Below are 16,241 nucleotides of genomic sequence, written 5' to 3' on the forward strand. Positions count from 1 at the left end.
TGGGTTCGTATTTCCAAATGAAAGTCTAGACAGACCAGATTCGAATTTCCAAATAAAAATCTAGACAGACGTAGGAACCGGAAAAAGTATTTTATTGAGAGCAATTTCATTAATAACAGGGGGCAACGTACAATATTTGGAAAGGATTACAACACCGCAACAAAGGAGGGTTCCGGCACCATCTAAAATCAAACCATGAAATCAGAGTGCAAATTTGAGATTTGAGACTAATAAAGGTAATTTAAACGTTGGCGCTAAATTTCAAGTCAATGTTTCACACAGCACGTCCTGAGATCGAGTCCTAACCCAAATGATTACCACAATGGTAGCCAATAAAAAGACTAAAATGCCTCTATCAATATCGACCCCCACAATGGTAGACTGCAATGACAAAACCACCGGTTAGTCTCTCTTTTTTTTTTTTTCTTTTCTTTTTTGGTAAAATGAGGGGGTGGATCCTCCCAAAAACTGACTCAAAAAGTTATCACAGATAATTCGAGTCCTAAATACTCCCATCATATCATCAAATAATCGAGTTCAAATCCAATTAGGAGAATTCTTAAAATAATAGTACCCAAAGCCCATATTATATCTCCAATTGACAATGTCATCTACCACCATGTTCTTCTTCCGACAAACATGCACTAACTCGCATCTAACTTGCATGTCATTAGTCATTTTTTTTTTTAAACAAAGAAAAGAAAACCCAATAATTAAACTACACCTAAAACTATAATTGTCGTTTTCGAAATACCAGCTTCCCTTGTTCACATGCACAACCACCGGCGGAACAGCGAATCGGGTAAGAATTTCGACACTCCTCTTTTCCCCTTCTGAATACCCCTCCCTCATCGTTTCCGCCCTTTGATTTGTTCACACTTCACAGGTTATAAGTTCGGTTTAGGGACGGAAACAATGACAGGAGAGTGCATGTGGAAGAAAGGGGCGAGCAGAAATCACTATACATACGCAACTCCGACTAGATATCAGATAAAAAAACCTCCGACTAGATATCCGATAAAAAATAACTCATCAGGAGTAAGCACCCATCAACACGACAATAACAGAGATATAAATTAGCAATTTGACGACTTAAAAGACGAAGAATATAAACTAACATTTTATGATTCCCTTCAAAATTAAGTTGACAGGTCCTTCCATCCACAATATGCTAATACAAAACATGATTTTCCACATGAGGTGGATGTTTCTACATGTTTTTCCAATGGAACCTACCTATGCAAAATTTAAAAATTACACGGCAATAACTGACGGAGTATTAACGAGTTCAATCCGTTCCTGGTATCCTACCTGTAGATTGCAGAACTCACCCAGCAAGGCTTAAGAAAACCAACAACTACCTCCAAATTGTTTACTTGCCCCAAAATCACCGACCAAGAATATCAGAAATTCTAACACTACAATCTCGAGAAATCCTCTGTTCAGCAAATATGAATAACTAATACATATTAAGATTTCCATCTAACAAAAGTTAGCTTCAGGTCAGTTATATCCATCTTATACATGGCAGTGTTGGACAGCAGTACTTGGTAGGATTTGCCTATACACCTCAACTAATCTGATCCGACACAGTGGCATTAAGAAATATGAACTAATAGAATCGGAACCACGATGGTGAGAAGATGAGTTGTCATGTAATATAGTCAATAATAAATCATGACAGCCCCCCGCCGCCCAACAAAACAAAAACAAACAAACAAAAAAAAAAAAAAAAACCAAACCCACTTCACTTAAGCTAGCACACAAGTCAAAAAATTATACAGGTCCTGTAACAACCTAGATATCTAGCACCCTAACGAAACTCCATTATTGCAGCCATCTTCAACTGTGCATGAGCTCGACTCCTTTGATTCTTAATTAACATGTTTTTACCATTCAACACACCATCAAAAGTTTACAATTTGACCACCAATAACTAATATCACAAGGATCGATTGATTAGAAAACTAAGACCTAGACCCCACATTAATGGATTAAGTTGGTTATCAGCACAGGTACTAACAGCTCAGAAGGTGTGGACTTAGCAAACCAAACTCTTATTACTGCTGTTCAACACTGCATCATGCTTATGCAAGCTAAACAATTACGAGATTTTATCTTTGTGTCATACATCAATTGGATGAGTGACCAACCAAAGTTGCCACTAAAGCATCCTCTAGTACTAAAATTCCCTAGATTGTAAATACTGAATTTCTGACATTCTTGGTAAAATTGCAGGGTAGGTTAACACTAAGTAGGTAATTGTTGATTATTGAAAGCCTCACCAGGAAATTTGAGAAAGGAGCCCAAACCAAGCATGAAATAACACTCCCCTACACTGCCAAATTGAGTTCAGCAACTTGTCGAAGATACCTATTGACCATTGGAAAAATACTCCACCTGATAATCCATGCAATCAGAGATATCTATGGGTACGGACGGCTCTGAGGGAACCACAAAATGTTAGAATCCTATACCTGCAAAAGAAACAGAAGTATAAGAAAAACTGAAGCACCCCAAGTAACAAAATCATAAAACACCTGTATGCCAAACAAGACAGGGAGCAGAATCGAAAGTAGATTAAAACTGGTTACCCATCTCCCAAATTTCATAAATTTAACTTACTACTAAGAAATGAAGCTTCTCTTCAAACCTCTCCACCAGCGCTGCCTGCTATGGCTGCCTTCTAATTTAAAAAATAAAAAATAAAAAACAATACAAAAATCAGCTGCAAGAAGCAGAATGAAGAAGGGGAAAAAAGTCATTCAAAATGTTCTAAAAAAAAAAAAATTAAATCAAGGGCTTCTTTACCTGCTCAACATTACCCTTATCATTCACTTGAGTAAGAGAACCTTTTGACGTGTTTGAAAACCTAGAAAGATAATATAAATGGTCTTATGAGAATTAAAACACGAAAAAAGAAACCTCAACGGAGAAAATAAAGAAAATATAACCATCAGGGCTTCAGTAGCTACTAAAACATTTAATGATCTATTAAAATAATGCATAAATAGCTTGCGGTGCTACATACCTAAGAGCCCTCGCCTTTCTTTTTTCTTCTTCCTGAGGATCAGTTTTAGCATCTGGTTTGGCATTAGGAGCAAACCGAGCAAGACGAGCCTTCTTCTTTGCATCCTCATCACCCACCACAGCAGGGCCAGGAAGCCCAAACCTGATTACAAGAAAGAAACTAATGACGATCTTTATCACAAAACAAACAAATAAGCCGACATTTGCTAAAATTCAAATTGAAGAATTCTGTAATGTAGGAAGGCAAACCTCTCTGCTCTAGCCTTCCTCTTCAAGTCCTCTGATTTTTTAGATGCTTCGGATCCGTGTGATGTAGAAACAGTACCAAACCTGACATAATATCAAACACCTCCTTTAGAAACGCAATTCTTCTCAGCGGATAATATACGAATGTACTGTCACTACAACTAAATTAAGTCCAATCCTCATCTAATTCAAACAAATAAATTATATTTAGTGAAGTTAAGATCCTAATTTAGATTTAATTTTAGTATATCATCCTTCAATTCGTTTTATCAGATTGTAATTAAACTATTTGCAACCTAATTAATAAAATCACAATCTATAATATCATGAACTAATATTTAACACTGCTTATAAGGGCCTATTTATGCATTCTGTGATTTTCTACTCTTTCAATTAACCAAATATAAACAGAACCAGAAAGCGTCAAAAAAAACCCTAACCCTAGAAATTGACCCAAAAGAACAAATCCCAATTACCTCTCAGCGCGAGAGTTGCGCTTCTCTTTTTCTGTGAGCTGGACGGATATCCCAAACCGCTCGGCACGGCGCATCTTCTTCTCAATGGCGGTAGCCGGAGCAGCCGCGTCACCGGTGGCAGAGTCAGTCTTGGGATCCTCAGAGTCAGCCTTGGACCCGTTTTCTTTGGAGGCAACCTCGGACGACGGAGGTGGATCAGAGGGAGTGTCAGCGGACGGGTTATCGGGTCGATCCGGAATTGTGGCGGTGGGTGGGGCCGGGGAGGATTCCAGGGTTTTCTTAGGGGCTTCTAAGGCGGTGATAGGGTCGCTGGGCTTCTGTGTGTCTGTGGCCATTGGAGAATTGGAGGTCGGGGAATTGGAATCGGAGACTGCGCAAGAAGTGCGGCAAAGAAGGTTAGAGAGAGAGAGAGAGAGGTGTTTGGGTGTAGGTTAGGTTGTGAATGCGAAGAGTCGAAATAGCGAATGTGCAAACAAGAAACGTGTGACATTTTTTCGGGGATATTTTGCCTCTTTTTTCTATTATTATTATTTTTTTGGAAGATATTTTGCCTGTTTATTATGCCCCGAGCGTCGGCGTGGTGCAACAAAAAAAAAAAAAAAAAAAAATATCCCAGCGTGGTAAATTTGATTGGTCAAGGTCAAACAACTAAATTTATGAAATTACCGGGTTTTCCTTTTCTCTTTTTTTTTTTTTTTTTTTTTTTTTTTTTTTTTTTTTTGGGTCATGAATTACACGGTTGTTTTATTTATTTATGCATAATGTTAAGAAAATTAAATGTGTAATTGAATTAAGATTAAAAAAATTAATCTTTGTACATAGGTGGCAATTGATCTTTGTACGTTAAATTAAAATTTTAATTTATTTATTGTGCAAGTGGTCATTTACCACAGTGGTGAAAAAATGTTGTGCTTTTGCATAACGGCGTGGGTTTGAACCCAGTCAGTGACTAGTCTAACATTTAACTTATTAACGCTATCGTTTCTGTGACATCCCACATCGCCCAGGGGAGTGATCCTTATATGTATATTCTCATCCTTACCTAGCACGAGGCCTTTTGGGAGCTCATTGGCTTCGGGTTCTGTAGGAACTCCGAAGTTAAGCGAGAAGAGGGCTAGAGCAATCCCATGATGGGTGACCTACAAAACCGTGAGGGAATGGTAAGCCCAAAGCGGACAATATCGTGCTACGGTGGTGGAGCGGGCTCGGGAAGTGATCCGCCCCGGGTCGGGATGTGACAGTTTCACTCAAAAATAAAATTATTGTTTTTGGGTTTAGGGTTTAGTTTTTAATTCTAAATTTGTTTCAAATTTAAAATATGTTGAATTATTATTTTAACTCTTTTTAGTTTAATTGTAATTTTAGAGTTTTTGAGGGGTAATTTATAGTATTTTGAATGTTTTACTAACTTGGGTGCTCCTTTTATAGAGATTTATTTTGAGTAAATTATCTTAGTATGGTACAATTATGCTTCAGTGTCAAAAAGAAATTTTATATGACATGGGACGTCACAATAGTATAGTATTAGATTAAGACCCGATTGAAACTATATTTATTGTGTGAGCGCAAAAATTAGGTAGGGTTAACAAATACATATATGGTAAGTGGCATGGTTTTAAGTAGGAAAATCAGAGGGTTTAGGGTTTTTCACCCAATTTGGGGGGGTTGATGTGTTGTGAAAAAATAAAATAAAAACACTAGCAAGGGTAGTGTTTATTTGTGGCCAATTTATTCAAAAAAGGCAATGACAATTCCGTTTTTAAAATAGTTTCAAACCAGGAATAAGAAAATTCAAATAGTCCCTCGAACTTGTGATTAATAAATTGAGCATTTAATTCTCATGCTTATATATTGTTCTAATTTTTATTTGTGGCCAATTTATTCAAAAAAGATAAGACACCCACCACACAGTACTACCACTGCCACCGCACACAACACAGCTTCTTTCCTTTCCCTCATTTGAATTTGGCACCAATCTTAGCATTTTTAAAAATAAAAAAAAATTTGGCACCAATTATCTTTCTCATGACCGCCATGGGCACGGCTTCCGTCATCCATAACGGCGTCCACATCCATCTGAAGCTCAATTCCCGGCTGCCTAGGCTTTCATCGCCATGTCCATCCCCAAATCGGAGTAGGCCCCACTTCTTTCACCATCACATCGTTTCCGTCCGTACAGGTCTCTCACTCACTCTTCCTTGCTTCAGTTTCATATGTGCAGTCGCCATATCTGATTTACATATTTGTATTGTTGGAATTTGGATTGCAGGCGGCCAATCTGCGCCGATTGCACGGTCTAGAGCAACTGAGCAGGACGATGATTTATCCACCTCAGGTGACTGTTTTCTAATACTCATTGGATGTAAAATTGAGATTCATGAGCCAAAATGTAGTTGCCCACTTTAATTATGTATATATTTTCGACATTGGTAAATTCGAAAAAACACCCTCACAAACTATAAAAGTTTCATAAAAATACACTTCAAGAGTTCAATGGAGAAAAAAAAAAACCTCAGGTAACCAAGTGTAATGTTCTAATTGGTTTTTAGTTACTAAAACCCTTTTGTGCCCTTCTTCAATTGAAATTCCGGATGGTATTTTTTCAAAGTATTGGGCTTGAAGTATTTTCTCTAAAATGTAATGTTATCCAAGGATTCTTGTGAAAAAAACAAAAAGAAACCGTTTTTAAGGGTTCAATCTAAAGCAAGGTTCAATCTAAAGCAACCATATGTTGCTTTAATGAGTTCATGTAACTTGAGTCTAACGACTTTAGATCCAAAAGGACTGGCTTTTGTGAGAATTTTGCGCAAATTATGTCAAATTGTGGATAGTTTATATGAACTCTCCGCTTGAATCTGCAGAAGAAAAGAGGGGCGATTCTACGCCACGTGATGGCATTAGTAAAGTGGAAAGCTCTCCCGATGAATCTCCGAAGAAAATAAGGGACGCGAAGCATATGCTGCTTCAGTAAGAACTGTAGCCTTGTGGGTGAGCACCTCTCAGCTTAATTTGAACTCTCTACTTCAACAATGCTGATAAATGTAGCTATTAATTCCTTTAGGTTTTTGCCGCGGTAGCATTTGGCATTGGTGTGGGATTTAAAGAAGGAGTTGGCAAGGCAACGGAATTCTTTGCCGGGTATGCAGAGATTTCCACTGTGAAAGCTTTCTAACAGTGGATATGAAGTTAAACTCCTTGTTTCTTTGAAGCATTAGTTATTTTCCGGTGTCTTAATAAAATGGGCAACACATACTTTTAATTGGGTGATATTGTTCATCTGACTGGATGGTTTATATATGATTTGGTTTTTTTCCCTTATGCGTATATTTTTGTGCTGGATTCTGAATGTTAGGATGTATCAGGTATTTACTGGAACAAAGCTTGTCAGTAGACAATCTGTTCGTCTTCGTTCTAGTTTTCAAGTACTTCAAAGTGCCACTTATGTATCAGGTATTTTGTAAACCTTTTAGCACTCAAATTTATGTTCGATAGGTTCTCAATTTTTATGTAAAAGATTGTTTTTGAATAAAGCTGTCTGTAATTCATGGTTACGAAAGCTTTGCTCCCTGAACTACAGAATCGGGTACTTTCATATGGTATTGCCGGAGCAGTGGTCTTTCGTTTGACATTAATTCTCCTTGGAACAGCTACACTTCAGGTAAACTTATAGTTCTCTGTGGATATGTGTGCTTGTGATCCTATACTTCTTGTTTTTACATGTTCATTTTGTAATTTTCGGGATGTGTTGTTTTAGAGGTTTGAAGTGGTAAATCTTTTCCTGGCCGCAATACTCCTTTACTCATCTTTCAAGGTGAATCTTCTATTCTGAAAATGATGTGGTAACTATATTTTTTTTTCTTATATATTTTCTCAATGGATTGTTGACTGAGTTTACTCCTTAAATTAAACCTGTGTTTCTGCACTTATTGACTTCTTGCCATCAGATGACTCAAAATATCTTTGTTATTGTTCTAGCTATTTTCCAGTGGGGAAGATGACACTGATCTATCCAACAATTTTATTGTGAAGACATGCCAGAGATTCATCCCAGTCACATGTAATGTTTTCCTGTGTATTTATTTTCTTCCTACTTCTAGTTAAAGTGTTGATTGTTGATTCTTTGTAATTCAAGCTTGGATCAAAATTGAAAATTCTAAATTTATAGGGGATGATCTGATCCTTGTCTTTTTTATCTCATTTGAATTTTGAACTCACTTTTAGTAATTAACCTTGAGCATGACCTTTGAATATAGAAAGGCTTAGTAGACCATCTTTAGGGCGGAATCTTTCAGTTTGGCGAGACTTTGCATACTTGAATTTTACACTACATCATAATAAGAAAAAAAAAAAAAAAAAGGATTGTGTAGATTACTTTGTCCTGCAAATTTACATCCTTTTAACCATTTTGCCACCTGTTGATCAGCTATCTTGCAAAACGCACTTTGCACTAGCTTCTTTCTGGTATATTATCTAATCCATACCTTTTTTTCTGGTGAATTCTTGCAGCTAATTATGATGGGAATTGATTCTTTACATTTCAAGATGGTGTCCGGAAGGTAAGTTGTTGATGGGATCTTCTTAGGTTACAACATTTTATTGCACGGTTATGGAGATATAAAAATCTTAAACTGCACAGATGTAATTTACAACTTCCTCTGGATCAAGATGCAACATTTTCTGAATCCAAATTAATCAATATTTGTGTTAAATTAATGGCTACTTGATCTCTAACAGGTGTCAAACATTTTGGGCAGGCCACACCTTTACTTCTCACAGTAGCAGTTATTGAGCTCAGTGACATAGCATTTGCTGTAGGTTTCCCCACCTACCAATAATGTCAGACATTATTATATACGATGCACGTTGCTTTTCCAGTTAATGTTGTAATTGAAATAATGATGTGATGCTACATTTTTCTATAGGTCGACTCTAAACCGGCAGTTTTCGGCGTTACTCGGGATCCTTTTATAGTTTTCAGTTCTAATCTTTTTGCCATCGTAGGTAATTCTTGTTAGATGTAGGATTCAATTGATCATATTTCTGTGAATTAGGTCCAAGTTGCTATACAGTTACAATCTTATTTCTAAATGCGTGCGCATTTCTGCAGCAGATGATAGTTAACCCTTTCCCAATGAGTGCAGGTTTAAGGTCGCTTTACACACTTATTTCTCAGGGTATGTCAGACTTGGAGTATTTGCAGGTACAAATTTGACCCTCTCTACTTGAATTTCTAGCTCTTTCTGCACAATGAACTAGTGATCATCTACCCATAGATAACCATCAGCACAGGGACTCACTCGATTGAACTGTTAATTCCTAATTTAAGGTTCTTTGTTTCCTTTTAAAAGTTAAAATCCAATAAGGTTACTTATTGTTCCGATTCTCTCATTTCAGCCATCAATTGCTGTTGTTCTGGGCTTTATCGGGTGTAAGATGATCCTGGATTTTTTTGGTGGGTATTTCAAGTACTATTGTATTTGTACAAAATCTTCAATCCATCCTAAATTCACCTTTTCTCAACTCCTCGACAGGGTTCCATGTATCAACCGAGGTGTCTCTTGGCCTTGTAGCTACAAGTCTTAGTGCTGGGGTGCTGTTAAGTCTAATGAAGAAGTCTGACTAGTTTAAGGAAACCATTCGAGCTCTGGGCAGGTGAAAAATCTGAACTTTTTTTATTTTTATTCTCGCTTGAACTATTTTTCTTTAGTTCTTCGTTTTTATTATATTTTTGGCATCTAATCTTGCCTTTTTTCTATCAACAATAGCTGTTAACAGTTATGCAATAACAACCATTCAAATTCAGTAAAAAGAAAATTTTCAGATAACTCTTTCGGCACAAAATGTGTACTGAGAAACCATCAACAAGAGGGGAAAACGCAGTTTGAGTTGACAGTCAATGTCGGATATAACCAGAAAATGGTGGCGATTATATAATACACATATCAGAAACCATTAGTAGAAACTTTGTGGACGAGAAAGTGATTTGCCTTTCTTATTCTTCTTCCCTATGGTTTGTGATTCATGAACTCACGCATGAGATGTGAATGCTTTTGTTCTAGTAATAGTGAGGAAAGAAATGGCGGAAATCTTGCAAGGTTGAAGGAAGAAGATTTTTCTTTCGTGGTCATGTCTCGCAAAGAGTTTGGCCATGAGTTATGTGAAGAGTTAAGTTTCTCTTAGTCCAACGACGATGGACCGGCAAAGGCGTCGCAATTTCATCGACGATGAGATGTATATTTGGGTAAATCATGTAAGTAGCAGCTTTCTTTTGGTTGTAATGAGAAGCAGATGGATGGAATAATTCAATTTTGTAGCTTAAAGTACACAGATGTCATTTACTCGTATTATAATGTGAATCAGTGATACAATTTGGTGACATGATGGTCATATTCAACTAGTTCAGGCGCTAGCAAAACCTAAAGAATTTCTTTCCTCAACTATTTGTACCGTATCTGAAATGAACTTTGGCTATTCCCATCCCTCAACTCCTCTAGACTATACTTTTTCTCTTTCAACTAGGGGCTAATAGAAGTTGCTGACTCTCCTAGCAGCGAAGGGCAGTACTTTTTTCGTAGTAATAGCACGTCTCCTAACCAATCCCCGATCAAACTTGTGTTCCCCAGGCGCTATGAAATGTGGGTCTTTCTTCCTATCGTATGTATCGGCTTGCCCTGAGTATATGCTTCAACATGAATCACACAAGGGTAGATTGATACAATAGAAGCCTCTGGTAAACTGCCCACCCATAATTTAGCAGATAAAGTACGTTACATAGTCCATTCTAATCCGGAATATGAATCATAAAAGAAAATACCGATTAAATCGATCACAAGAATTCCGGCTATAGTACCTATTATCCAAAGAGGAATCCTTCCAGTAGTATCGGTCATTTGTCCTACTTTCCTTCACATTTTATCAAGTGGTCATGCTAGAGACATAAACATCCATAGATAATTATGAGATGATATCTTTCCGAATGGAATAAGAGAATTGCTACTATCTATTTTGGCAGAAGCCGAGAGAAACGGAGCTCCACACAGGTTTTAGCATCGATCACCAAAGATAAATAATTTACTTGTAGAAAGAGTCCAAATAGGCTGCCAACCTTATTCAACTCCTTATTCCATGAGATTCTACACGATGTGAGAGATGCTCAACTTAGGCACCCTCAACGGACACTTTTCACAAAAAACACGAAACTCTATTATATTTTTTATATTTTGATTTCATGCAACACAAGTTCATGTGTTTTCTTTAATTTTTTTTTTTTTAATAAACGATATTATCGACTTAGTCTCACACAATAATACTAAATGATAAAATTATCTATTAATACTAATAAAAGGAAACACTACTCCATCCGACCCAAGATTCTAGACTCCTTCCAACTTCTTTTTGCCATATCGACTGACTAGTGGCTACCGGAGTGATTAGTTCACAATATTAAAAATCATGTCTGTTTATCGTACATTGTGCATTCAGTTTTTGTCAGTTACTGTTTATATTTAATTTTAAATAAAAGTATATAAAATTATTTTTAACCGTACGATATACAATGAATGAATATAATTCACAAATTTCCAAGATTCTTACAAAAAGGATCATGCAAGGATTCGGATTCTATTAAAAACTCGGATAAAGTCGCCATGCTCAACCCTCCTCTCTAACCGTCCGACCAACACCAAAACCCAGATCATACGAGGATACTCAAATCCAACGGACGACAAATCAAGTCCACGATACCCTATCATGCACCGCCAAAGCTCGCGCACACGAATAGTAAACAGTAACGCAACCATTCGTCACTGCTGGCGACTCCACCGCCGACTCACACTCCCCTATAAAAGGACCACCCGGTTTGTACGCGGACAGCATTCTGCGCCAAATTCTGATTGTCAAAAAAAAAAAAAAAAAAAAAAAAAAGCTTATTTCTGCAGAGCTCCAAAAATGGCTTACAAGTACGATTTCTCATCTTTCTGGCTAATGAAAGATATATCTGGCTTACACAGACACCTAATGAATTTCTGATTTTTATCTTCTGGGTGTTGCAGGCATGAGGAACTTCCTCCACCGTTGGATTCCACTTCCTCCCCACCTCCTCTCTTTGACGGCACTACAAGGTTTACCTCTTTCCTCTACATTTTTGGTCTGATATGATATATCGATCAGCCGTACTGTGAAATACTGTCATTTCAGCAATTCAAATTTTGTAATTTGATCATTTCAGCCAATTTTCCGAAGATAATGTACTTTTTGTGACTGTTTTCGCCATCTGTCTCGTCGGAATTTCAATTTTGGTCACTGATTACCATGTTTTGATGTGTATTGGTTGCTTGTGTTTTGAAGGTTGTACGTAAATTACGCATGTCCATTTGCACAGCGGGTTTGGATCACTAGGAACTATAAGGTTTGTTTGGCTCCTCTCTTTTTTCAGTCGTATTTTCTGTTTTTGGAGCTTCATATGATAATTCAATTTGTTTCTTTGAGAAATGATGAAAATACAAACCCCGATTGCTGAAATTAATTTTTGAAGATTTTGTCGTTGATATGTCGTCGTTATTTGATTTTAATCATTACATCAATTGGGGGATTTGTTAAATCCTCACTCCCGCCATGTTTGTTTTCTTGATTTGGTAAATTGCAAATTAATAGAATCCATATCGATTATTTTGTCTTATTGTTTGTTTTTGTTGAAATTTTTGAGTTGCAGGGTTTGCAAGACAAGATTAAGCTAGTCCCTATAAATCTTCAAAACAGGCCTGATTGGTACAAGGAAAAGGTCTACCCTGGAAACAAGGTAAAATTTTGAACAAAAATTAGGGTTCTTTCTTCTTTGCTGTCATTGATTATCTATGGGAAATTTGGTGAAGCTGGATAAATCTGTTGATCGGTTCTTTTTATAGGTGCCAGCTCTGGAGCACAATGGAAACGTCATTGGAGAAAGTCTTGATCTGATCAAATACGTGGATAGCAACTTCGAAGGGCCTTCACTTTTCCCCAAGGTAATATATCCAGAATTGGATTGTGCCTCAAGTAGCATGTCTTTGTCTATCAGAAATTTGACCAAAGTGATGCTATTTGTAGGACGATCCTGAGAGAAAAAAGTTCGGTGCAGAATTGTTAACTTACGTCGATACCTTCACGGGGTCCTTGTTTCGCTCATTCAAAGGAGACGAGGTAAAAGCAGCTGGTAAGACTTGTGAGGTTCTCCCATCAGGTGACCGATTTTGTTGATGAATTTACACTGACTGAATTTGGTTATCTGCACCAGATGAGCAGTTTGATTACTTGGAAAATGCTCTTAAGAAATTTGATGACGGGCCATATTTTCTGGGTCATTTCAGTTTGGTAAGTTGAATGTACAACCATGTATGTATATCTAATAAAATGAGCTAGCAAAATGTCCTTTTGTAAGCAATACAGCAACACAGAATGGTTAAGTAATGGATAGAAACATGTGTTCTGCAGGTGGACATAGCCTATATCCCGTTTATTGAGCGATTCCAAGTCTTCTTATCAGACGTATTCAAGTATGACATCACAGCAGGGAGGCCCAAACTAGCAGCATGGTTCGAGGTACATTAACAGACCATAGAATTGCACATAGAATGTTATGAGCTGTACTCCATGTATGGTTAAATTGTCTCTCGTCTGTTGAAAAAACGAACTTAAACATTTCATGAGACTAAGCTAGCTAGATGGTCAGGCAGTTTCCAAACAAGAACTCTATGCTAAAAACAGACCGAGCTGGCTGATCACGTAGTTTCCGAGCAAGCACTCTTAAGCTAAAAGCACTCTGTAAACCATTATCTTAAATTCAGATTTGATAGAGTGACGAGTTCCTGTATAACATAGGATTTTTGGTAACAGATGGTGATTGTTCTGGTTATTATATATCCTTGTGCAGGAAATCAATAAGATTGAGGCATACAAGGTAACCAAAACTGATCCAAAGGAGCTTGTTGCATTCTACAAGAAACGCTTCCTGGTACATTCTCTTTTGCTGACCTGAATACGAAATTCATGCTCAGTTCTTCTTCTTTATTCGTTATGCTGTTTTGCTAACTTCCGCGAAATACTTTTTGTTACAGGAGCAGCAGTAAACTTGTGAGCTATTCTGCTTTGGACGTGGTATAAATAAGTGGCTGAGGCCACGCACAGATTGTTCGCCGCTCGCCGGCCTAATTATGTATGCAGATTATGTTGTCTGTTATAGACATGGACTTGTCTGGATATGGATGTGTATAAGTATCATTGTTACATCAATAAAATTCAGATCATTGGTAATGCGGATTCTCTCGTAATCTATCAACTATTTCTTCAGAAGAGGCATTTCTTTTGCAAATGAAAGAACAATTACCAAAGAATAAAGTACAAGCCACGTTGGCCAAATTGTTTTCCTACGGGCCTTCATGCAAAGGGATTTTTATTTTCTTTTTCAGGAAATAAGGATTAGTTGTGGGAGCTACTCTGCATCTAACTTTAATGATTGAACCATCTATTTCTCCTTCTTTCTTTTTTTCCAAAAAAATGAGGATTAGTTGTGGGGCCACTCCACATCTAACTTCAATGTTTCGAACCGTTGTAAGTATCGATTCATAAGTCATTTTTACAAAAATTCAATTTAATATGAAATCATTTGTCTATTTAATTATCACGATGAAATTTCCCTATTTCCTATAGAGCAAAGTGTTCGTTAATTTCTTTGAACTCAATTAAATGTCTTAAATATTTCTGATTTGGCTAATATCTTGCAAGGATGATCTATTTGGTGCAATTTGAAAAGTAACCGGTTTGGATTATTGAAGTTCAATATAGTGTAGGTCTCACAATTATTCTCATTTAAAAAAAGAATGAAAATCTCTTCTCTTAAAATATTCTTGTTTTCCTACATGTATTTTTTGAGTTGGAACCAGGAAGTTCTCTATATTTTTATACTACCGTCCAAATAAAACAAGGCAAAATGTTTCTAATACCATGTCGTAACGAAAAATATATATGAGATGGAGGAGTTCAACATGTTACATGTTATACCAAAATATATAGTTATGTGAAAGAAAAGAATCAATGGTCACGTGTCCTGAGTTCGGAGTTAGTGTATGTGATTGAGCAATTTTTTTGGGAACCGGATCCTCTCCGGATCCATATACACTAAGCATGCTGAGCAGGTAATCAGGTCATTGAAATTTGATCCAACAGTTACAACTATTATAACTTTTAGAGAGCTTCTCTATTTGTAGCCGTTGGATCAAATTTCAACGGTCCGAATCATCTACTCAGCAGACTTAATTTTATTGGATCCGGTTCCATTTTTTTGTGTCCTGAGTTCGGAGGTTAGTGTGAAAAAAAAAAAAAAAAAATCACCGTTGTGTAAAATTCTAAACAAATTTTTTTTATGTATTATAAAAGTTGTAACTCGACGCCATCATATTAACATGTGAACTAGTAGAACACTAGCAAGTGTTTTGAGTACACAAAATTTCTTCAAGTAATTTATTAGTGTGGACTAAATGCTTTTCTTATTGTTTAGGGAAACTAACTTTTTATCTTTTACGAAAATTACTAAATCAGAATTTACTGGCGTGAGTTAACTTACTTATTATTTAGAAAAACTAACTAGTAAATTCGAGTTAGTGATTTACTAGTTAGTTTCCCTAAATAATTTCTATTAATAAAACACTTATTGTTAACTAAAACCCTATGAAATTGTCAGTTTAACCCTCTAGTTAAAATATAACATGAATAAGAAATATGAAGTAAAAATGTAATTTCACACAACTAAATTTTTTTTTCTTTCAAAGCCTCAAATCCTAACATATCTCTAATTTAAAAATAAAAAAATAAAAAAATAAAAAAAACTTCCCACTCCCACATTCTCTATCACTTTCTTCCTCTCTCCTTCTATTTCAAAAACAAAAATAAAAAATTTTCTCACACATTTGTGTGTGCCCATATGCTAGTAAGGAATGAAAATAAACTTATTATTGTTTTCCATTGCTATGTGTCATCTACAAGTATGATATATGTTAAACCTATTTCAATTACTAAAACCAATTTAGTAATTTCTTATAAAAGATAAAACTGTTTAACCCACAAATGAATGTTATAAGTTCTATTTCATCTACAAGTATCTTATGGCTTGTATCTTGCCACCGTTGTCACATCCCTGCCCGGGGCAGATCACTTCCCGGGTCCGCTCCACCACCGTAGCACGATATTGTCGGCTTTGGACCCCGACCACGCCCTCACGGTTTTGTTTCTGGGAACTCACACGAGAACTTCCCGATGGGTCACCCATCCTGGGAATGCTCTAGCCCCCTTCTCGCTTAACGTAGGAGTTCCTACGGAACCCGAAGCCAGTGAGCTCCCAAAAGGCCCCGTGCTAGGTAGGGATGAGAATATACATTTAAGGATCACTCCCCTGAGCGTTGTGGGATGTCACAACTGCAGCAAGGAGAAATTAAACATGTACAGAAGAACAACCCGCTA

At 36.8% G+C, this 16,241-nt stretch overlaps 2 protein-coding genes and 1 pseudogene across 3 annotated transcripts; 2 read left to right on the forward strand and 1 right to left on the reverse strand.

Annotated features, from left to right (window-relative positions):
- Window positions 1-2,336: 2,336 nt before the first annotated feature.
- Window positions 2,337-4,195, reverse strand: LOC137744969 (protein MODIFIER OF SNC1 11-like). 2 transcript variants are annotated; one of them, XM_068484800.1, is made up of 6 exons: window positions 3,753-4,195; window positions 3,280-3,360; window positions 3,032-3,172; window positions 2,812-2,872; window positions 2,626-2,683; window positions 2,337-2,477 (listed from the first exon to the last, which is right to left on the reverse strand). In XM_068484800.1, exons 1-5 carry the CDS (start codon window positions 4,085-4,087, stop codon window positions 2,648-2,650), a joined length of 654 nt encoding a protein of 217 aa, XP_068340901.1. In that variant the 5' UTR covers window positions 4,088-4,195; the 3' UTR covers window positions 2,337-2,477; window positions 2,626-2,647. The 2 variants fall into 2 exon arrangements, with proteins under 2 accessions (XP_068340901.1, XP_068340900.1); XM_068484799.1 differs by having other exon boundaries at window positions 2,626-2,686.
- A 1,491-nt stretch (window positions 4,196-5,686) lies between these two features.
- Window positions 5,687-10,225, forward strand: LOC137745961 (thylakoid membrane protein TERC, chloroplastic-like; annotated as a pseudogene).
- A 1,430-nt stretch (window positions 10,226-11,655) lies between these two features.
- Window positions 11,656-14,039, forward strand: LOC137744802 (glutathione S-transferase L3-like). The gene is made up of 10 exons (XM_068484601.1): window positions 11,656-11,710; window positions 11,804-11,872; window positions 12,099-12,159; window positions 12,463-12,549; window positions 12,656-12,754; window positions 12,837-12,942; window positions 13,024-13,100; window positions 13,221-13,328; window positions 13,660-13,740; window positions 13,844-14,039. Exons 1-10 carry the CDS (start codon window positions 11,700-11,702, stop codon window positions 13,853-13,855), a joined length of 711 nt encoding a protein of 236 aa, XP_068340702.1. The 5' UTR covers window positions 11,656-11,699; the 3' UTR covers window positions 13,856-14,039.
- The last annotated feature ends 2,202 nt before the right edge of the window (window positions 14,040-16,241 follow it).

This window comes from Pyrus communis, chromosome 9, assembly GCF_963583255.1.
Source record: "Pyrus communis chromosome 9, drPyrComm1.1, whole genome shotgun sequence".
NCBI lineage: Eukaryota > Viridiplantae > Streptophyta > Magnoliopsida > Rosales > Rosaceae > Pyrus > Pyrus communis.

Excerpts from the sequence above, each read along its gene's own strand:
- LOC137744969 (XM_068484799.1), bottom strand. The coding sequence starts at position 4,087 with ATGGCCACAGACACACAGAAGCCCAGCGACCCTATCACCGCCTTAGAA. Across the intron at positions 3,361-3,752 it reads CGCAACTCTCGCGCTGAGAG|GTTTGGTACTGTTTCTACAT; the intron begins GTAATTGGGATT and ends ATATTATGTCAG. Across the intron at positions 2,687-2,811 it reads ATAAGGGTAATGTTGAGCAG|AAGGCAGCCATAGCAGGCAG; the intron begins GTAAAGAAGCCC and ends TTTTTAAATTAG.
- LOC137744802 (XM_068484601.1), top strand. Across the intron at positions 12,943-13,023 it reads AGACGAGGTAAAAGCAGCTG|ATGAGCAGTTTGATTACTTG; the intron begins GTAAGACTTGTG and ends TATCTGCACCAG. Across the intron at positions 13,329-13,659 it reads AACTAGCAGCATGGTTCGAG|GAAATCAATAAGATTGAGGC; the intron begins GTACATTAACAG and ends ATCCTTGTGCAG.